This window comes from Uranotaenia lowii, chromosome 2 (assembly GCF_029784155.1).
Source record: "Uranotaenia lowii strain MFRU-FL chromosome 2, ASM2978415v1, whole genome shotgun sequence".
NCBI lineage: Eukaryota > Metazoa > Arthropoda > Insecta > Diptera > Culicidae > Uranotaenia > Uranotaenia lowii.
This window is the reverse complement of record NC_073692.1, coordinates 249,540,868-249,564,457: the sequence shown is the minus strand read 5'-3', so window position 1 is coordinate 249,564,457 and position 23,590 is coordinate 249,540,868. Positions and strand designations below refer to the sequence as shown.

Here is a 23,590-nt window from a genome sequence, read left to right as displayed (position 1 = left end):
TTTTGAAAAATTTTCATCCAATTCCACCGATTTTGAGGAAAGAAATTACCATATGCACCCTCAATAAGGCTTGAATTACCGACCGGATTTGCACCTGTATTATAGATCGGTTTCAATTCAATACACAGACGCAAGGGCCGTACAACTCGGGAACGGTTTGAAAACTTTACGACTTTGGCTCATTATCCTGCTATCTGTAAAACTTGTTAGGACTTGGAGTATGGTAAATGCAGATGGTAATAGACATTGATATAATAATGCTTCTGATCTATATTGTGAATGTTGGAGAGCAGGAGGCTCGCGCTAAGCTAAGCTTCCACACCACACTTAAGTATATTGGCGGACGGAAAGCGCGCGACACGTTTTTTTTCTACATGGATGCTGAGCTGCCCACGATGCGATGATGGCAAGCGCGAATGTGGCTAAATCTAACTGAACAGATACACAGCGAGATTCGATTCTCGGATGTAGAGACCAGATGAAAAGAGATGAGAAAAATGGGACCTCAGTGCGTCGCCGTGTTTCATAGCATCAAGTCAAGTTTAATTGATGCATGCTTCCCGAACTGAAAAAGCTTAAGAAATTTTAAATTGTGTAATACAGTGTTTGCAATCTAGTTTAGTCATTAGTTGATCTTAGATAGTGAAGTGCATTGTCCAAGTAAGTTGATGTGAACTATTGTAGTTTGAAATGGAAAATTTTCACGGTTATTGGTGGGCTATGGTGAAATCTGTGCGACATATCGAAGGGGGGAAAATCATGTAAAGTTTGAAAATAAAATATAACAAACCATTGGATTGGGAGTGACAATGGAAAACATTAAAAGGTTTGTCTGACACTGCTCTGCGAAACGCGCTCAAGCGAACGTTGACTCAAGCGATTTCTGCAGAAAAAGGTTTGAAAAATCCAGATCAGGTAACGTGTAACGTTGGGTTGTTCCCGATGCGAGTGCTGTTATTGTGTCACTGTGGCCAAATCCGGAGAGCCTCCGGCTGGTGTGAACACTTATAATATTATTAAAAGCCCATTCTAGAAGATGACATTGGTTTTAGCCCTAGATATGGTCCATATCAATGACAGAAGGCCATCAAAGTTCCATATGTTTAGTTTCTATGTTCGATGAGCCAGACCTGGTTTAGGTTTTGCCGCCACGCGAAGGTATAAGGAGAATAAAATCAAAACCGTTTTCAGCGTGATTCTTTAATACCCACATAAATAACTAAGCGCCCACGCGTTTCATACCTGCGCGACTTCTTTCTCGAGATACAGGCGATGGCGACGGACGTTGGATTTCTTTTATTCATTTTTCATGTGGGAAATAAGGCACAAAGATAAAACTCTGGTTCGATTTTTTTCCTTCTGTTGTTCAAAGTTTCATGTTGAGGCGCATACAGACAGTGCTCTAAAATATGTTCAGGGTTATCCATGGTGTTATATACGGTGACGCCTGACAAAAATTATAAAATTATGCACCGCGGAGCGATTATCATCTTTTGAATGTTTTGGATATCCCCTCGATCGAGCTGCTAATCGAACGAGATTACCAGAAGGGGGCATAGGAGAGTTGACCATGATATGTCGATCGATGTCAAAAATCGGTACCACAGAAATATTCATCTTTAGTAGAAAGTTTGTTTTGTCTAACCCGGCAAAGGTTCTCTGCCTTAACCTGAAATATCTCGAATCGAAGGTTTTACGTTGATCATCGTTTTTTTTTTTAAAATGAGTAATATTAATTACATATTATTAATTTTTTTTCAAATAATCATAAAATTTTATGAGCCGACATATTTTTTTTTTTTTTATTTTATAGTACTTCGTCTCACAACATACATAAATTGATAAAAAACATGTTCGTTTAGTTTGTTAGCAAAAAGGATAATCAGTGCAAAATTTTAATACAATCGACCTTGGTTCAGAGATGCTTTCAAGCGCCTTCTGGAAGCCTTGGAATTCTTCTGACTTTCCGTTAGGAAAGGAGGTACAATAAATTATTTAAAAATGTCAAAGTGGTGAGGTCATAATGGAAATTGGTCGAAAATCAACTTTCTGGGACATCCATTTTTTGTTTTGTGCAAATAAGAGATATCAAGTGCCAATTTCAAGTTTACTTCCGTTACAAGATTTTTAAGGATAAACAACTCAAAACTGTGAGCACTTTGGGGACTTGTACAATTGGATTGAAATTCACAAAAACCATTTTCGACAATAGTATAGTCGGTATTTAAAATTTGACATAACCATTTTCGCGGTCATAAACATGTAAATGAAATTTGAATTGAAATTCAGTTCACTAATTCTCAAATCTAGTATAAATATAATAACTACAATGAAATTTTATTTTCAATGATCTACTCCCACGAAACATTAAGTTAACTCATCTGTACACAGGAATTTTTTGAGTAAACATTCAGAGTTTGTTGGAGAACTTAATCATTTAATATTCATTTTATTTTGTAATTTTTTTTTTCATTATACTGTTTAAAATTTTTGAGACACCATTCCTAGTCGTCGACCAAGGATGAAGCGCATTTACTTGTTCCTGGAATGAAAAAGAAGAAAACAGTACATGAGTAGTGAAAAATATACAGTTTTTTTCTTGTTTTGCCATATGGAAATTCAAATAAATTCATCAATGAAGTGCGGTATAGTCTGCATTATTTTTACTGCTTTGCATGGGAATCGACTTTAAGGCGGTTTTTCGACGGTTAATATTGAAAAAAAAAAATACTTATAAAGCATGTTCTACATTAACAGACAGTCTGATAAAATTCCTCATTTAGATGATGAAATGAAGATTTCTCATTAAGTTATTGAAGCATTTTCACAACTGAATGAATGGAAGGAACCTGCGAATTATTTATAATGCAAGACAACTTAAATGATCGCAACTTCATTGCAGGGTTGCTAGCGATTTTTCGTTTTGAAATCCTGGTTTTCGGGGATAAAATTTATGTTTTTGTAGAATGCTTCTCAAGTACGAAAAAATTGCGAATAAAAAGAATCAATTTATGTATTTTGTAGAATGCTTCTCAAGTATGAAAAAATTGCGAATAAAAAGAATCAATGAAAAACCTATAATTTCAAACAACTGTTTACCATAACATCTTCAGTAGTATGAAATAGAGACTTCTTTTAACAGGTAGTCATTTCACACCAAATTACACATTAAGAAAATTAAAAGAAAACACATTTAAAAAAATTAGAAAAAGTTTCAGAAATTACCTATTATTCCGGATAAAAAATTAAACAAAACGTGATTTCAAAATCTGTTTTCATATTTTTTTGGCTTCCACATGATAAAAAAAAACATTTGTTTCAGTATGTCAATTGTTGGAAAATAAAGTAAAAGCAATGATCTGATCTTAGTTTTTTAAAACAAGCAAAATATTACTATTACAATTCAATCAACAACAGTGAATTTTGCCAATTAAAAAGTGTTGAAAGATTGATTTGGTTTAAAAAACTTAACTTGTTCTTTGTGTAATGAATAGGGATGTGTAATGAATTTGGAAAACATGTTTGTGTACAAACTGTGTGCTACAAATTTGGTATCAAAAGAAGGTTAAGCGATGCGTTTGAGCAGTTACGGAGATACACTTAGGGGCCATCCACATACCACGTGGACAACTTAGGGGGGGAGGTGGGTATGGAAATGTCCACGGTGAGGGGGGTAGGGGTTTTGGTCATGTCCACGTGGACATTCTTACTTTCAAAATATTTTCTAAATGTGAATTAATATCAAGATGTTTGAATCAAAATCTTAAAATGGCAAAGCTTTCCAGTTTAAGTTGAAACAATTAGTAGCTACTTGAAAGCAAGTGATGAATATGATTAATTGGAAATTAAAAAAAAAATATTTCAGGAGATTCTTATTCGGTTTTTTCAAAATCAGCCATTTCTGCAACAAAAAGGCAAAAATGGTGTTTTCTATCTGTCAAATTATAGGTATTTAAAAAAAAAACTATTCCAAATCTGTCCACGTGGACATACGGGGAGGGGGGTAGGGGTTTTCCAAATGTCCACGCTTGTCCACGGAGGGGGAGGAGGGGGTCAAAAATCTCATTTTTCTGTCCACGTGGTATCTGAACGACCTCTTAGTTGTTTCCGAGATTAGATATACTGTAAAATGAGTGAATCGGGCATTTTTTCGTTCTATTTTTATTTACATAGCTTTCCGTCTCATGACTTAACTTGATTGGCATAATTCCTAAAATTCACTCGGTCCATGGCAACCGTTCTCCCATTTCTTGGGCATCTCACATTCGTTATATTACGTTCCACCACGTCTAACCACCTTGCTCGTCTATTGCATATCGGATTCGCAGCGAACACCTGTTATTTAGAATAGTCGTCCGGCTTTTCGAAACAAGTCCTGCTTAGCGTATCCGTCTAGCCCATATTTTTGTACTATTTCGGTCAAATTCAGGTTAAAAGGTGCATTTTGTGGACCCTTATCAAGTAGGACAAAGTGGGGTAATTATGAACAAGGTTTAATTCCGATAGTAGGGTCTCAAAACTGATCAAGTGATAGCATGTACAGTACCGTTCATAATTGTATAGAAATTGGAAGCACGAGCACCGTCACTTCGACTTTGAACTTCCATAACTTTTAACTCTGATGATATTTTTTGATCAAATTTTTTGCGTTACATAGATCAACTATCGCACTATTATATCACAAAGTTTGACCTTTCTGGAGTTATGTGGCATGAGAAACAGTAATTCTACGAAAACTGGACTTTTTGGACTTTTCTCATTCAAACTGCAATATATAAAAGAGGTCTCTCAGTAAGCCGTGCCCGGGAGTGGTCGAGGTTTTTTTTCTTTGATTCCTTGCTTCAGAAAAGGATATTTTAGCCAAAATCCGGTTTAAACGTTTGAAGAGTAGGCGGCTGTCAAACGAAGAGCACGTGTTTTTGTTTGCTTCGAATTTTGCTCTGAAAAATATAAATCTTATATTTCAAAATAAAGTGTGAACTTAAAGTGCAGAGAGTGTTTCGGGTCACGGAAATCAGATCCATGGGCAAGGCTTATGGATAAGTTACCCAATGTTCACCTTGTTGAAATTCGTATCCTGCTTCCGAAAAACGGATGAATGAAACGAGGGGTTGTGGTTGCATTTTTGCACATTTAGTGAAAAGTGTTTGTTAGTCCAAATCCTTGGATGCTACTTAATGAAGACATCAAGTTGGAAGCATGAAATTGCTATACTATTTTGAATGTTATTTTCAAAATAAACTGGTGAACATGCTGGTGTAGGGAAAAAATTTATGTTTGGACGATCGCAATAGAAATTTCTGCATGCTGCGACCAGTCAAACTTTTTAAATGTTGACGATGCCTTTTATGGTTTGAAGATGAGTATCCTTTTCAAATGGTAAAAAGGTAAGATGTTTAAAATGTATTTTTATTTATATGGTAAAAAGGTAAGATATTTAAAATGTATTATATTGATATATTTAAAATAGCTTAACTCTATTCAAGGGGATTCGTGGGGGGTTGGATAGGTCACCAAGCGAACGAAAGACTGATATACAATGGATTGTGGGTTCAAGCCAGCCGGAGTATCTCGGTATATGGAATCATGAGAAGGATACTACGGTTCCATTTCAAAATTCTAAATTTGTTTCGAACAGTCGGAAGAGAGTTTGGTGAGTCAAACCTATCCCAAACCAGTGGTAACGGACCCCTTGGTTGCACTCTGCAAATATTGTTGGTGAGTTAAGCATGGACAATATTTGAACGTGCGATCGAGACTTCCCGTATCGACTCGGGTCGAAAGACCTATCAGCCACTGGTGGGTTTAACTACATACATACATACATACATACATACATACATTTTCTCATTCAAACTGCAATATCTCAGAAACTACGCAATATTTTTTATTGAAATTTAGCAGAGTGATTGTTGAAATGTAAAGCTAGCATGTCTGAAGTTTTCGAAAAGTTCTATCGATGAGATCAAAAGTTACGCGAGGTGCAATATTTCAGGCATGAACCTAGAAATGCGATTTCTATAGAATTTTGGACGTATGTTTCCATAGGAAAATCATGTTCTCTGTTTAACAACCAGTAAATCTATTTCAACCAAAAAATCAAAACGATATCGCGAGATTCTGATTTCAAAACACGAATGGATAAATTACTCCATGTTTTTTTTTTCATTGCTTTTACCAGACATTTTTGTCTGATTGTTAGATGGAAACGATTTTTCTAGGTTCATGCCTGAAATATTGCACCTCGCGTAACTTTTGATCTCATCGATAGAACTTTTCGAAAACTTCAGACATGCTAGCTTTATATTTCAACAATCACTCTGCAAAATTTCAATAAAAAATGTATCGTAGTTTCTGAGATATTGCAGTTTAAATGAGAAAAGTCCAAAAAGTCCGATTTTCGTAGAATTACTGTATCTCAGGCCACACAAACTCCATAAAGCTTAAATTTTGTGATATAATAGTGTGATAGTGGATCTATCTAACGTAAAAAATTTGATCAAAAATTATCATCAGAGTAAAAAGTTATGGAAGTTCAAAGCCGAAGTAAGAGTGCGCGTGCTTCCAATTTCTATACAATTATGAACGGTACTTAAATATATATTATTTATAACATAGTAAGTAAAAAAAACGTAAAGAATTTTTGGCTGTGCAATTGAGAAACCGTTTTCTGTAATTATTTTCCACAAAGGCTAAAATTTTGAATCCCGTTTTCCGATTCTTATGATGTTTTTGGTTTATTAGCATTATTTCCTTTTCAGACTTTTTAAGTTCAGGGTATAATTCGTTAAAACCTCCACACTAGGCAAAAGTGTCTCCTAATCAAATCCCTTTTCCCGAAATTCAAATTTAGCTAGAAATAATACCAATACCAAAAATGCACAATAAATCCGGTAAGCCATTGGATTTTTTTTTCAAAATTATGCAACTCCATGTTTTGTTGTAAATGTTGAAAAAAAAAAAACAAAGCACATCAAAACATTAAAATTTTGCTTTAAAGTTGCTACTTGTAACCATATATTATAACTTTCCATAGATTAACTAAAAAATCATGATGGATCGAAAAAGTCGAAAAAGGTGAATGAAAAACGTCCCGAAAAAGAACTCTTTTTCGAATGCTTATAACTTCTGACAGGTTTCGAATATTGCGCTGAATTTAACAAGTAACAATTTTAACTTTATCTCAGGTTGCAAAACTCTTTTAAAATCATCGCATAGAGTTATTATAAAAGCCAAAGCGCATTCTATGCTTTAGAAAAGCAAACTAACTAACGAACTTTTAGGTATGAATTGTCGATCAATATATTTTTAAGCAAAAAGTTAATTTCATTGAACGACATGGTGTTTTTTTATTTGATACCTGTTAATTATACACAACACGGCATACACGGCATTTGTTGAAAATTAATAGTTTTCAGTTATTAAAGTTGTGAAATTTGAATTTTTGAAGGTTGAGAGGTTCAAACTCCAGCAACCTTTATCGGAGTTTTATCACAACTAGACCACAGCTTTTCTCAGAAAGAAACAAAAACGCTCCTTTGTCATGATTGAAACCTGTCTCTCGGTTTAATGATGGCTTTAAATTACAGCATGGAGTGGTTTAAGGAGATTTTATCCTAGCTTTAACAGAAGTTTGGCCACTGTTTTTAAAACCTGACAAATGAAATACCACAAGCATTTCCTAGAATTTAACAATGATAAAACTGTAACCAATGGAATAAACCTCCATAAAACAACGATAAATTCTAATAAATCCAATAAGCCAATTGGAAGTGTGAAAGTGTGTTTCTTGGGTGGTTAATATAAAAATTTCAGGTATTACAACAATGACCAACTTCCTTCTCCATCAAATGTTTTCGATTAATTTTTAAATTCGTCTAGTACTATTAAACTGTTAACTGATTAAATTTGTTACTTCCAGTGATCAGAACGATATGAAGAAACTATTTGTATTACTATGCATAGCGTGGCTAGCTAACGATGCCCTGTCACTTTCTTTGGATCCTGGTATGTCACATGTGTTCTGTTGCCCGTGAGGAACGATTGAGAATTCAACACTATTTTCACACTATTTCAGTTGCATCTAATGAGCTTGAACAGTACATAAAAAATGATTTTATCATCTCGTTACGACATATCCGGTGAGTTTTTTTTGGTTTTTGGGTTAAGAAAGGTTAATTATAATTTTTTTAATTTCATATTTCAGCCCTCGGCGAAAGTTCAGACTTTCCATAGAAGCACTTTTTATGATCGATTTTCCTGCAGCAAAAACAAAATATTCTTTCTATCTGGATCGCAAAGAAAAACGAGGTAGATTCTTTTGTGGCTCTACAAATTAACAGATTTTTTTAAAGTTTTCTTCACATTGTTTCTTATTTTGCAGTTACTGTGGATGTTAACACTAATTCGAAGTTTTATTCCAAATTCTTGGACATACCGGGCATGAACGAGACGTCCACGATACGCTCATTGGCTATCCTGTTCAGGCAAAATTCCATTGCACTCTACATTGATTGTAAGGAAGGATCCAAATTGGATTTGGATATTGATTTATCCAAGCTTTATATAAACTTGGATGAGCCAAACGTGAAACTGGTACTTTAGGATGAGATAACTTAAGGACATTTTTAAAACTAATTTTCAATTCAACTTTGTATAGTTCCGAGAACGTAAGTATCCGCTGCATTTGGATTCATCAGTTGAAAGCGCTCTGTCTAGGACCAGCTGCCAGAATTTGTTGAAGCGAAAGCACTCCAAGAAAGCAGGTTCAGTGGATAAATTGCTGAAGAACAAAAAATCTGCGTTCGAACAAGGTAATTTTTCTGTTTTAAACAGTCGAATGTACGTGCAAAACTGACTGCACTTAATTTGTGTCTGTTTTCGCAACAGAAGACGGCGTTCCGTTTGAGCGGAACAAGAAACGTGATGTGAGAAATTGGTACCGCGGGAATGACAAATACCGTGAGGAGCGTTACGAGATTCGAAACACAAATACCCGGGGGGATATTCCAATTCTTCACGGTGATTGCGACGGTAATGACAACATAGAACACAGGAAGTGAAAATGCAACTCATTCTAATTATCGTTGTCGTATTTTTTTCGGTTCATGAAACATAGAAAATTTGTCAAAATCATTGAATGAGCTCATAGCGATGGTTCGCGAGCTGCGCGAAGAAGTCCGCAGACAGCGTGATGAAATTCAGCATCTGAGAAGTTTGATCGAGAACTGTGCCGGATGCCAAAAATCGCCGGAACCGCTTCGAGAAAGCTGCCAGACCAGTAATCCGTGTTTCCCAGGTAATATTGAAAGAGCTTCTCGGTAAGATTATTGTACCTTAAACAATGTATAAGTTATCTATTCACAAGGTGTTGGAGCTATTTTTGCAATGAATATATTTCAAGAATAAAATCAGTGGTAGAAATACTTTGTCTTTCGTTTCACACACCATGGATTCACACCTTTTAGGATTCATTTCATTCGGCTTTCGGGATGGACGTTTGGGAAAATTGTCATCATCGATTTAAAAATTTGGGCCATATATATTTTTTTTTACTTGACCCGAAAACTGACCTGTGCAAATTTCAGCCTAATACGACTTGATTGGGGGATGCCTCAAAACGCTGAAAGTGTCTATCATAAAAATGTCGAGATCTACTGTTATTTAAAAAAAAGTTATATTTAAATGGATTTTTCGGTTCTATTTAAGAACTCCGTAGATTTATACAGAGGCTTGCTTGGTAGGCTGTGCTCGAAAGTGACGTTTTTTTTTTCGTGCTGGAAAATCTTATTTCTCCGATATTGAAATGGACCTAAAAAATTACTTCAAGGCCGGACCCCAAAAATATAACACAAAGATTGACATCGAGAAAAAACCCCAATTTACTTCCCGGAAAATCCTGAAAGCAGCTCGGACTGCTGTCCAAGAATTTCAAAGGAGTTTTGCCTCGGTAGTCTCAAAAATTCATATAAAAAACGCTTTGACAGCACTAAGTGCACAACTGGTGGTTAATGAATATCCTTCAGTAACCATCACTGAACTTATTTGCAAATATCGGTTGAGGCCTGCTACAAAAACTCCTCACGTTTACAGGTGGATCGTAGAAATCTTCGCATCTTTCTGTTAAGTAAACGTGAGTCACTTAGGTTACACACTATCGGCCAGGGCACCTTCGACGTTCTGTGGAGCTGGTTTTTCAGTTTAAAAGATGTAGTTATCTGAGGCAACGAACTAAAGAACTCCGGCTTCTTTTGAAATTATAGGTCAGAAAGTGTAACATCTTCTAAAAAATGACAATGGACCAATTTCAGAAAACTATAATTTCATAAAACAGAGAGTAGCTGAATCACAACTTGCTAACCATTTGAACGTTTACAATTCATCTGAAACTTAATTTTTCACTAGAACGGTTCATTAATTTTCCACGGAGGTTGTTATAAAAAATAATGAAAAAGAGAAAAATAACAATAAAAAAATGCTTGCTTATAAGAAATCTTCATTACGCGATGACCTGTAAGTATTTTCAAATGCCACATAAAACACTCTTTTTAATGAAAATTAAAATAAAAAAAAAAAAATGGACACAATATAAAATATTCCAAAAAAAATACTGCAAAAAAAAATAAAATTCAAAATTATTTTAAAAAGACAGAAATGACTTAATGACAAAAACGATGAACTTAAAAACGAAAATTATTAATATAACAAAAATTACAAAAAATGGAAAAAGCAAAAATAATCTAAAATAAAAATAATAACGATAAATTACAAAAACGAAAAATAAGAAACTTACGTCACTCTGTATTTTTTTGTACCTGGCTTTTGTACCTTTGTATTTAAGTAATTTTGATTATATTTGTGAAAAGTTTTAAGTTTTTAATGTGTGTGCATCATAATTTCAATTAATTGTCAATTTTTCGAAATAACACCAGATATTGCGTTTTTAATTCATTGGGATCAACATTAAAATTTCAATTTTCCCATTTTTCTTTGGTCCCACATTAGGTGATTTTTAAGGGTCGAAACGTAAGCGCTTTACTCATCTCTAAATCAAATCCGATGGAGCTAGAATTTTGCACAGGTCAGTTTTTGGGGCATAGCAAGTTCCTTGTTTGAAATTCGAGATGGTCATTTTGGATGCCACCCTTATTAACATTCTGCATATTGAAGTTTACCATTCTTATAAAACATCATACCAAGATACGACAGCTAAACCATTTTTTTTGTTTGGATTTTCTCAGGAGTACACTGCTACGATACACAAACCGGTATTAGATGTGGCCACTGTCCGCGAGGCTATGTTGGTGACGGAATCAACTGTAAACCAGGAGTGACCTGCGCCGATAGACCATGTTTCTCGTAATTATCCACTTTGGTAGATTCTAAATACACCTACATATATAGCACGTAGCAATCTGTTATTGCACGAGATTTTCTCACGCCAAAAGTATTTTTCGAAAAAAGTTCACGCGATGACCGCAAATTTGCACTGCTAATATAAATATTGTTTTTTTTGCTATGAATTTACACTTTTCGGTTTGTACGATAAGCGAGGGCTATTTCGAAGTTTAAACTCATGAGATTAATGAATTTGAGGATTATTAATAGTCATTAGAAATTATGATCGTATGACACTTTTAAACGTGTAACATATTACTTCGTATTTCGAACGATAGTGGAATAAACTATTTATACTCTATATTAGCCGAAGTTTTTTGAATGTATTTAGCTGGGTTTGAATTGTAGATAAAATTCGTTGTTGTGTGTAATAACAAGTAGCAAACTAATGAAACATACAAATTAAAAGGTTGAATATCGATTATGACTGTACATTAGATTCATGCACCGAAAAAAGTTAACAATGATCAAACAGCACACTTTGAATTCAGAAATTCAAACGGGGATACGTATGGGTAATTAACATATCAGAATTGGTCATGGTTAGATTTATCTCGAGTGTCAGTCGCCAGTACGAATGCTACGGAATATGCAAGACTACAAATATTTTTCGACCAAATACCACTTACCTGACTGTAAAAAAAAAAATCGGCGTATTTCTAGTGATTTAGACTGATTCATAAGAAATACAACAGGTTTTGAAGGCAGAAGACATGACGCCAGATTCTGTCCGCGAGTTGCTCATCTAAACGTCCTCATCCAATTTGAACTGGCAGCTATGCACACCTCGGTGAAAAGAGCAGAAATGATGATTTCATCAGAAGCGTTTCACACTGACAGAGTCATTTGAATCATATCCTTTTAAGTCCATCGCTTTCGCAGGCACTTACGAGTTCTTCTAAAGGGTGATACGGTCAAAATTTGGTCAAGAGAAAACGCGTGTAAATCGGTAAAATCGTTTATTTAAAAAAATCAAATTAAATTTCTTTTTCAAGTTTAATTAGTATAAAATTCAGGAAAAATATTCAGTTAGGCTTCCGCTTTTCCAAATTCGAATTGCCGGGCCTTACGCTTAACCCCTGCCATTAGATTTTGTACAGCCACCTTGTCCACCTTCTTCGCCGCAGAAAGCCAGTTTGCCTTGAACTGCTGCTCGTCCTTAGCAGTTTTTTTGGTCTTCTTTAGGTTCCGCTTGACAATAGCCCAGTATTTCTCAATTGAGCGGAGCTCTGGCGTGTTGGGAGGGTTCTTGTCCATGAGAACCACCTACACGTTGTTGGCGGCAGTCTTCCGAAAATCACTCGGAAGAAACGCTCATGATAGGTTTCTAGTTGGAAACATTCAAAGCCGATTGCTGCTGCCTGTTGTTCCCTAGAGAATCGGCAGAGCGACAATGCGAAGTCAATGTAAACAAGATTCAAAAGCGAGAGCAGACTCGCATCTAAGTCGATCTCTCAAGCTCACTACCTGGTGTATCAGAAGTGATTGAGACACTGACTGATACAAGATCCAATTCGAAAATCCACTCACTCACTCACTCAAACTCAATCAATGCGGCCTTGAATCGGTTCATACTGCCTGCGTACTTTCTGGCAAAGCGGCAGAAACATATGTTCATACGTACTGCCTGCGTGTTTGAATGACTATTTTAATCCTCCCCAACAACAAAGCAAGATGTATCAGGCAGACAGCATTCGATCATCGATCAGTAAACGAGTGAGTGAGTGAGTGATTGAGCAAGAAAAGTTATTGACTGAAAAAAGAAACTGAAAATCAGGTAGCTCCTCACTCAGTTGAGAATTCCAACTGGAGAAGAAACGTCTCTCTTTAAAATTTTATTTCTTTGATTCTCGGAGCAGCGCTGTCGAACACAATCTTTGCCCCACTGGGAGATAAACCAACCGACAATTTAGGTTTTGCTTTCGCTGTTGAAAACGTTTCAGTGTCTCTCATGAGAATTGAGTGATATTCGGAACACTGGTTGGCGGTGTACCACTCCATAGCCTTTTAACCGTAAATCCGGCCAAAACAGTACGGAACAACAGTGTTTCTTCAGGAAAGGCAGCAGACGTTTATTCAAAAAACTCTTTCACGTAAATTTCTTGGTTGACAGACCCGGAAGCTATGAAAATGCTGCTTTTCAAGCCACATGTACAGATGGCTCAGATATTTCTTCGCGAACTTTGACAGTTTCATGTGCTTGAAAATATCTGCTACCTTTCCCCTTCCTTTTGCCGTATAAAACTCCTGTCCCGGAAGCTGCTTTTAGTCGGCTTTGACGTAGGTTTCGTCGTCCATTACCACGCAGTCACACTTCGTCAGCCTCCGGGATCGCGCTTTGACCGTCGTATTTTGTTTATCATCGCGATTTGGAGTCACTATCTTCTTGTAAGTCGATAGTCCGGCTCGTTTTCTGGCTCGATGCACGGTTGTAGACGATACACCCAGCTTATTTGCGGCATCTCGGAGAGAGAGGTTAGGGTTTCGCTTGAAACTTCCGGCAACTCTCTTTGTCGTCTCAGCGGCTTCCGGTTTCCGATTTCCCCCCGATCCAGACTTCCTGGCTGTCGACAAACGTTCTCCAAACACTTTAATTACATTTGTAACGGTTGATTTGGCAACTTTTAGCGATTTTGCCAGCTTTGCGTGCGGGTAGCTCGGATTTTTCGCGAAGCGCGAGCAAAATTTTGATACGCTGCTCTTCTTCCTTGGACGGCATTTTGACAACTGAAGAGTGAATTCTAAAATCAAAATAGGAGCAACATTCTACACACAAACACCTTCAAAATGAGGGGTGTTCAGGTTTTTTAAATGCAAAATTGAAAGAAATACGTCCAGTTGGTATTGACCAAATTTTGACCGTATCACCCTTTACTTCCTTCTCTACTCTATCTCTATTGCTTTTGTCAACACTTCTGGATTGATAAACGAGGTATCTGGGAACAGATATAAGAGTCCTAACATGGGTAATCCCATTCCACAGTCTTCTTGTGGTTAATTTCATTAGGAATGGCCTAATATATGTTAGTTTCGTTAACAGACTGTACGCAAAGCCTATGTAATCATTTCAGGGCTGTATTCTGGTATTGGTAGCCTAAGCAGTGCTTTGAACTTTGTGTGGAGTAAGTTGGTACTTTTCCAGAAGCAAATAAAATTATATTTATTGACTTCAACATATGGAGCTTATGAATTTGATAACTTGAGTTTCCCGGTAATAGCGTAATAGTACATAGGAGTAAATGTGCCAAAAATGTGATTTATCTCTCGAGTGACGGGCTCGTCCTCCGAAACTCGCAAGCGCTCTAATGTTTTAAGACTCAAATCTGATCTAGAGTGAACTTGTTCGATAGAATTGAAATGGCTTTTTGGAATCTGTTACATATTTCTCACCTTTCCTTTCAAATGGTTAATGCACATGTTGTCTAACAAAACTTGTCTTACTTATTTTTAACAAACTTCATAATAACAGTTTCTTCTTCATTCCAATTAATCGAATATTAACATGAGGTGTGGATCAATACCATTAACAATTTCAGGTTTGAAAGAAAGAGACTGAGCGTTCTGGACAATGCCCTACTAAACTGCATGGCGCCAAAGACCGCTTCAAAAAATCATGCAATGTCTTCGTTGGATGTACATACATAGCATAGCATGGTGAGTATCAGAAAAATGCATGATAAATGCTTCGAAATGTAATACACTTCACTCAAAACATACAGCTTACATTTCTACCATTCCTGAAGTCCATGCAGATCAATCTTAAGACATTGTTGGACACGATTAGAACAGACAATTCTTAGCATCATGGTTGATATTTATACATGTCGAACTAAACTAAGACCTTTCTATAAACCAGAATGTTATACATAAATACTAATCTATTTCATAGTCACCTCATACAAAGTTCAATGGTTGTGTTACTTACATCACAAAAGAGGTAATTGCCATCAAAAATTCTGAAAAATTATGTAAGAAGAGCTGCTGCCCTGTCTTTTGTTACATAGAGCTCACAAGATAAAACCGAAACTATTTAAATCACTCATCTTACAGTTAATGCAGAAATCTTCTTGTAAATGCAAATTACCTAAGGTTTAGCTGTTTCCATCCAATTACGACAGGGCTTTAATTTTTTCCTTACTACATTTGTTGTTCACTTGATTAAAAATGTTCTTCAATCATTCATCTCGGCTCTCACTTGCAAATCCTAGCTGTCTTCTGCGTCTTCTTAAAGCTCCACTTGATAATTTCCTATACTTCTTTTGAAGACCAACAGCATTTTTAAAACTATTCTGTTATTTTCACTAACGCTTTTCAAAGTTCTAGAAAAACCTCTTAAAAGTGTGACGTAACGTCCATGTCATGTTTTTCGTGCTCAAATCTCTTGTGATTTATTTTCTCGCAAGTTTACGTACCTACACGTACACTGCTCAGATGGTTCAGCACCTGGACATTGTTTGTGTCTTACCGTTGATTTACGTTGATTGTGTTGATTTACGAGATATAATTTGTCGACAGCTGGATTTATTAAAAATTGTACAGCAATGTTTTAAAGAATCCCGCCTTAACGAAAGTTTTATAAATAAAAGTTCAAAAATATCCTTTTACCAAAACTGGCCTTTCCGAACAATTTTACAAACAAATTTTTGGATATTAACACATTTCAGGTCAGACTTGATTACAGTTCATATAATTTAACAGATTCACAAACTAACGAAAAAGTTAGCCTGCTGAGATTGGTCAAATTTTATTCTTTCCCTTAGGGGAGAAACGGGAAACTCGATCCCATTTTCTTGCTTTCATCATAATATCTTTAATAAAAAAAAAATTAACAACTCGTTGTCTTTTGCATTTTCTGACAGCATGTAATGCCAAATTTATATGCTCCACAAATTAGAACAAAACTGGAGACAGTAGATGAATTAGCGATATCCTTCCAGTTAAAGGAGACTTGATCCTTTATTCGGAGAACCCAATTATTTTGTTTATATAGTTTTCCGTCTCACGACATAATCTGATGAACAATATTCTTCCAAATTAATCGTCCATGGCAACCGTTCTCCAATTTCTCGGCCATTCCACATTCGCCAGATAACGCTCCACTTGGCATAAACACCTCGCTCGTTGCGCTCCTGCTTGTCTCGTTACTACCGGATTCGCAGCGAACACCTGTTTGGCAGGACAGTTGTCCGGCATACGCGCAACATGTCCTGCTTAGCTTATCCGGCCAGCCTTCACCACCTACTGGATACTGGGTTTACCGTAGAGTCGCGCGAGCTCGTGATTCATCCTTCGGAGGACCCCAACCTTTTTCCATAAAATGAAACGAAAATGAAAGATACAGTGACCGGCACAAATAGAAATCCACCCCTTTTTTAAATCTTAAAATGCTGATAATTTCAGTTTCTCATTTTTTTGGATTTAAATGAGTTTGTTCAAAAGCATATAGTTTTAAGATCATTTAACAATTCAAATTTTGTCTTTTTATTTTTTTTAAACTCATTAGCAATCAGTTTACTGAATTGCATCCTTTTAGGATATGACATAAAAAATCCACTTTATGGTTTATTTGATAAAAAATGACAGAATACAAATAACCATAAGTTAACGCTTGAATGCATGACTTTTTTTTATAATCAGAATAGCAGTTATTGATTCAGTGAAATAATAACATTTTAATTCGAATAACACAACTGAACAGGTTTGAAGTCGTTATATTGAGTATTGCAAAAGTTATGGCCCACTAAAGTTGAAAAATAATTTTAGAAATTTTTAATTCATTTCAATACGATGTAGCAAATTTCATCCAAACCTTGTTAATTGGGTGCAGGAACGTGTTTGTGATTGATTGAGATTAAAAAATTGTTAGACTTTGCAAATCTAAAGAAATAAAAACGAAACCTATTTAAAAAAAATAAATAAATTTGATTTTTGGCAATTTTTTGCATATTTACTTTGTTCGATATCTTATACACATACATTTAAATATCGTAATAAAAATACAATGGGCTAATTTCCTGTAGTCTCAGGATATTTTTTGTCAAAACATCACATGAAAATATTCAAGCGTTTCCAAGATGTTTGGATTTTGATTAGTGTTGTTAAAAAAACACTGTGCGTCAACGGGTTAAAATGGCCTTGATGATTAACTGACCTTTGCATACTTTTTTTTTTATATAAAGTTTCGGTGATATTTCAGAAGTGGTGGGTCCCTCCAAACCTCTAGACAGTAAAATGCTCTTTTTTATTCTAGACATCAATTTTATTTTCCTTTTTGTTCGAAAACGTCCCCAATCTGCTAATGGAAGTAATTTTGGGGCTAGGGATTGCTACACGATTGCACAGTGGTCAAAAATGCAAAAAACGTGATCGTTATAACTTATAACTTTTTTCGTTTTCATTTTTGCTTATTGGTGTCTTCGGAGAAGTTTGTCAGTAAAATCAGCCCTATAATAAAAAACTTTTATTTTTCTGATTAATCCCCCTACAAGTGAGATAAAATTTCTAACTTCTCTGTTATACGTTTTAGCTCTTAAATGTCTTCTACAAACTTGTTTAGAATCAAATTTTCTACAACTTTGTTGCAGATGTCAAGTTTCTAAAATAACTATTCTCTGAGTTATCGGCTAAATAAGAAACTTAACCTGTAAAAATCAGTTTATTAGTAATAACTTTTTTTCAGTTAATTTTAAGCTTAATAATATGTTCGACAAAGTTGTTTGTCTCATTAAAATACACCACTTTGTTGAACATTTCATGTTTATAAAATGTAATACTGCAGAGCTATGTTAAAAAGATTACAGAAATTAGTGCTTTTTCACGCCTTATTTAACAAACACCGGGCAACATCGGGCAGCCCGCTTTAGATGCAAAATGAAGTCAAAGATTTCGTCTACAAGATGAAGGTACAGCCTTCTGTATCCACTTGTATCCAGGCGAGATACATCAATTTTACTTTCCCATGTTTGCATTAAAAACAACGATTTCTAGGAAACTATAGCGCATTCTACTACGTGTGTTTTCTTCTAGCTTTTCCCTGCGCGGTGTCAGAAGCAAAGGTTTGGAAGCGCATTTGTATTACAGGCATCAGCCTATTATGCGTTCAATTAAGATAGATATCCTATACCATATATCCTCTACTAGCTGGAGGGCAACAGATACGCACTACGGATCTGCTTAAACGCTGACGGGACATAGACGGCACTGCTCGGTTAAAAATGAAACCACGCGGACTGCTGTGAAACAACGACCGTCACGTGCGCTGTCAAAAGCCAAAAGGCAGATTTATTCAAATATACTAATAACACAGAGAACAGACATACAAGCTAGCCCACGAAACTTGTGTAAAATTTCCAACGATAGTTTTGAACAATTTTTCTATTTCTTTTGGCTGGGTCTTTTCGAAAACTGGCCACCTGAAAATTTGATCTGTAACTTTTGAACGGCACAATAGATTGCACTATTTCAAGTCAATTTCTAACGTATTTTTTGAATGTCAGCATTTGAAATTTTACACACTTTTTGGAAGATTTTTTGTTCGAGCTTGTACGTCTGTTCTCTGTGCTAATAATCTATATCAAGAGAGCTTAGTTTTGTAGCCTAATGCTAATAATACAAATGCGCTTCCAAACCTTTGCTTCTGACACCGCGCAGGGAAAAGCTAGAAGAAAACACACGTAGTAGAATGTATGTAAAATTGATGTATCTCGCTTGGATACAAGTGGATACAGACGGTTGTACCTGCATCTTGTAGACGAAATCTTTGACTTCATTTTGCATCTGAAGCGGGCTGCCCGATGTTGCCCGGTGTTTGTTAAATAAGGCGTGAAAAAGCACTTTTTTCGGTAATCTTTTTAACATAGCTCTGTAGTATTACATTTTATAAACATGAAATGTTCAACAAAGTGGTGTATTTTAATAAGACAAACAATTTTGTGGAGCATATTATTAAGCTGAAAATTAACTGAAAAAAAATTTATTACTAATAAACTGATTTTTACAGGTTAAGTTTCTTATTTAGCCGATAACTCAGAGAATAGTTATTTTAGAAACTTGACATCTGCAACAAAGTTGTAGAAAATTTGATTTTAAACAAGTTTGTAGAAGACATTTAAGAGCTAAAACGTATAACAGAGAAGTTAGAAATTTTATCTCACTTGTAGGGGGATTAATCAGAAAAATAAAAGTTTTTTATTATAGGGCTGATTTTACTGACAAACTTCTCCGAAGACACCAATAAGCTAAAATGAAAACGAAAAAAGTTATAAGTTATAACGATCACGTTTTTTGCATTTTTGACCACTGTGGATTGGTTCGGATCATGTATGTTTTCTATACTTAGTTCTGCAGAATGTATTCTTCATGTCCCGTTTTCAGCACGGATTCTTCCAGGTTTTCGCACGAAATGTCGATTTTATCTTCAACAATCACATTACCGTTGATTCGCATAAAAATTTTGACACCCGCCCTCAAGAGACACTTCATCATCATATTCACCATGTACTGGACTACTTTACAGTGCTTTATACATATTCTATTGAATATGAGATCATCGATTTTATAAGATGAAATGTTTTCTTTGGAACGAAATCTGCAAATATGGACAAAAATGTTCTTAAACATTGGAATTCGAACACGAGATACAGATGCAATAACAGACTATGCCAGGTCATGTACCCAAGACACAGTTTATAACCTTGATTTTTTCTCCAGGGATGTTCAATGCTACGATACAACCGAAGGTGCCCAATGTGGTTCCTGTCCGGATCGTTACGAAGGAGACGGTAAAACTTGTCGTTTGAGGAATGTGTGCGAAGATAACGTTTGCGCCGCAGGTTAGTATGGCTCCAGCTTGAACTTGTATGTATAGGGAAATTATTATCTGCGTAAACTTTCAGGTGTACAGTGTTCAGTACTTGATCATCCACCGTATTATAAATGTGGTGCCTGTCCCGTTGGATTCAAAGGAAACGGAACCGTTTGTCAGGACATTGATGAGGTATGAAGTGTGTTTCAATCATTTGTCAATTTTACCAAATTTCGAACCTTCTCATTCAACCTACATACTATGATAAAACCTTCTCGGTTGTGAAACTACCAGGATACAAAATTTTTATTCCGTTTTTTATAACAAATTCAGTGTGATTTGGTCGAGCCGTGCGATGTTAGAGTAAGGTGCACCAATTTGGTACCCGGGTTCCGTTGCGAGCCATGTCCTGCTGGATTTGGCGGTCTTCACAGTGGGGGACTGTACGCCGCAACTTTCGAATACGCACTGCAGAGGCAAAAATGTAACGATATAAATGAATGCGCTGACGGAACCGCAAGGTGTGGCGCAAACTCCATGTGCATCAACACCGAAGGATCCTATGAGTGTCAATGTAGTCGAGGTTTCATACGAAACTCTACGCACGGATGTTTTGCTGTTGAAGGAATGTGCCCGGATGGAACCATGTGCGATAAAAATGCCGCATGTAGGCACGCCGGTAGCAACACTTACAAGTATGTTGGATAATTGAAACTTTTGAGTAACAGTAATAATAACATTGTTTTTTCCTCTTTATGATACCCACCTCCAGGTGTAAGTGTAAGGTAGGATGGGCTGGTGACGGTTTCCATTGCGGCCTGGATCGTGATTTAGATGGATGGGCTGATTTCGACTTGGGCTGTTCGGACAGTAGATGTCGTCAGGATAACTGTGTCAATGTGCCAAACTCCGGACAAGAGGACGCTGATAAGGATGGCATTGGAGATGCGTGCGATCAGGATGCTGATAACGACGGTATCCTCAACAGCCCGGTTAGATTTAAACCTCAGTTAAGTTATGAGTCTCGAGATTTTTATTTAACTAACCGTTGTTATAGGATAACTGTCCGTTAGTGCACAACCCAGATCAGTTGGATACGGACAAAGATGGAGGAGACAAACAGGGAGACGCTTGTGACAATTGTCCTACCGTAGCCAATATCGATCAGCATGATGTGGATCGCGATGGAATTGGGGACGCATGCGATCCCGATATTGACAACGACGGCATACCTAATGAAAGAGATAACTGTCCTAAAAAAGCTAACTCCAATCAGCTCGACAGTGACGGTGATGGCGTGGGAGATGTTTGTGATAATTGTCCAGTTGTTGCCAATCTCAATCAGGTATTTAATTCATTTACTTTTTACCAGTATAACCAGCTTCAACATTGTCAAAATGTCATCCAACTAACAGATGGATTCTGACAACGACCTTATCGGGGATGCTTGCGACAGTGATATTGACAGAGATCGGGACGGTATTCAAGACAGTAGAGATAACTGTCCAAAGCTTGCCAATTCTGACCAACTTGATACGGATGGTGATGGTCGGGGAGATTTGTGTGATCCTGACGCCGATAACGATGGAATTAACAATGCCGAGGATAACTGTCCGATCGTACACAATCCCGATCAAACTGATGCAAACAGTGTGTTTTAATTTTTGGACGTTGATCAATTCATACATCTATTGATCATTCTCTGTTTTTTTTTGTAGATGATGGCGTTGGCGATATTTGTGAGGAAGATTTCGATTTGGATTTGATTCCAAACTATTTGGACAACTGTCCGAACAATTCTAAGATTTTCTCAACGGATTTCCGCACATACCAAACCGTAGTGCTGGATCCTGAGGGAGATTCACAAATTGATCCCAACTGGGTTATCTACAACAAAGGTGCCGAAATTGTTCAAACCCAGAACAGCGATCCGGGCCTTGCCGTTGGGTAAAACAAATCTCAATTACCTTCCCAAAGCATTCCTTTGAATTTTTGTTTCAATTCCAGATACGATGCTTTCGGAGGAGTCGATTTCGAAGGAACGTTTTTCGTTGATACTGAAATCGATGACGATTACGTCGGATTTATTTTCAGCTATCAAGACAATCACAAATTCTATGCTGTGATGTGGAAAAAGAACATTCAAACCTATTGGCAGGCAACGCCGTTCAGGGCTTCTGCAGAGCCGGGCATTCAGTTGAAGCTCATCGACAGTAATACTGGACCAGGACAAATGTTGCGTAATAGCTTGTGGCACACCGGAGACACCAAAGATCAAGTGAAACTTTTGTGGAAAGATCCACGAAATGTTGGATGGAAGGAAAGAACGGCCTACCGGTGGTTGTTGTTGCATCGTCCGAAAATTGGCTTGATTCGTCTGCGAGTCTTTGATGGAGAGAAAATGGTGGCAGATTCCGGAAACATTTACGATTCAACCTTGAAAGGCGGACGTTTGGGAGTGTTCTGTTTCTCGCAAGAAATGATCATCTGGTCTGATCTTGTTTACAGATGCAATGGTATGAAAAAACTTTGCCTTCGATGATTGACATTCTATGATGTATTAATTTTGATTGTTCTTTCAGATAATGTTCCTGAAGCTATCTATAGAGAACTCCCGCCACGTTTGCAAAAAGATGTACAAATCGATTACAAGACGTAACGAATAGATGTAAATTAATGTCTAGCTGCATTTCAAAACTATAATGACATAAGCTTATTGAGCAAATAATAACTGTAATTGCGAATTTATCTCTGTAATATAACAACTTTACTTAAGTGTATTGTCCTGAGTATAAGTTGAAATATCACACGTTCACGAATTGTACGACTTGATCCTGTAAACTGAACGAGAACCAAAAGGTTTCATGAAATGCCAATACGCCAAACTACGCTAGTGACTTACACTTGTACAACTCTGGTTCTATGAACTCACACTCCCCCACACCTAAAAACTCAATTGAGTCCCCTGGTAATGGACGCTTCTGTTCCCAGCTTGTCAACAGGATACAAATAACAAATGCGAAAAAGACTCTACTCATGCTAGGAACCACTTTTTTTAAAACTATATGCGAAGGAATGGACGAGAAAATTAACTACATATACGTTAACGTGTGAATCTCAGTGGAAATGTATCCTTTTAAGAGATCCACAGAATATGACACTAATTTACAAATTAGTTTAACCCTCATCCGCATTAGGGTGTCATTTTGACACCATTGCAAGTTTGAAGGCTTGTAACTTTTTTCAGAAGCTTCAAAATACAAAAAATTCTTCGGGGACCCTAAATGAATTCAAAAGTCTTCAATATTGCATCTTTACTTTTTTTATGGACGAACCCTGGAAGCCTGGACAAAGAAACTCCCTTTTTCGACTTTGGGTGTCATTTTGACA

At 36.5% G+C, this 23,590-nt stretch overlaps 1 protein-coding gene across 3 annotated transcripts; it reads left to right on the top strand.

The window, feature by feature from the left end:
* Positions 1-490: 490 nt before the first annotated feature.
* Positions 491-22,980, top strand: LOC129745134 (cartilage oligomeric matrix protein). 3 transcript variants are annotated; one of them, XM_055738034.1, is made up of 18 exons: positions 491-660; positions 7,922-8,007; positions 8,078-8,141; positions 8,207-8,310; positions 8,384-8,595; positions 8,660-8,813; positions 8,893-9,033; positions 9,119-9,298; positions 11,241-11,358; positions 20,107-20,228; positions 20,292-20,392; positions 20,534-20,895; positions 20,973-21,192; positions 21,258-21,545; positions 21,616-21,850; positions 21,919-22,147; positions 22,208-22,716; positions 22,783-22,980. In XM_055738034.1, exons 2-18 carry the CDS (start codon positions 7,935-7,937, stop codon positions 22,857-22,859), a joined length of 3,189 nt encoding a protein of 1,062 aa, XP_055594009.1. In that variant the 5' UTR covers positions 491-660; positions 7,922-7,934; the 3' UTR covers positions 22,860-22,980. The 3 variants fall into 3 exon arrangements, with proteins under 3 accessions (XP_055594009.1, XP_055594007.1, XP_055594010.1); XM_055738032.1 differs by having other exon boundaries at positions 8,890-9,033; XM_055738035.1 differs by lacking the exons at positions 491-660; positions 7,922-8,007; positions 8,078-8,141; ... (4 more) ...; positions 9,119-9,298; positions 11,241-11,358 and adding an exon at positions 11,365-15,051.
* The last annotated feature ends 610 nt before the right edge of the window (positions 22,981-23,590 follow it).

What these genes read in the sequence shown, in the direction of transcription:
- LOC129745134 (XM_055738032.1), top strand. Translation starts at nt 7,935, where the DNA reads ATGAAGAAACTATTTGTATTACTATGCATAGCGTGGCTAGCTAACGAT. An exon ending in GGATCGCAAAGAAAAACGAG is followed by an intron (nt 8,311 to 8,383) that starts GTAGATTCTTTT and finishes CTTATTTTGCAG; the next exon opens with TTACTGTGGATGTTAACACT. An exon ending in AGATAACGTTTGCGCCGCAG is followed by an intron (nt 20,229 to 20,291) that starts GTTAGTATGGCT and finishes GTAAACTTTCAG; the next exon opens with GTGTACAGTGTTCAGTACTT.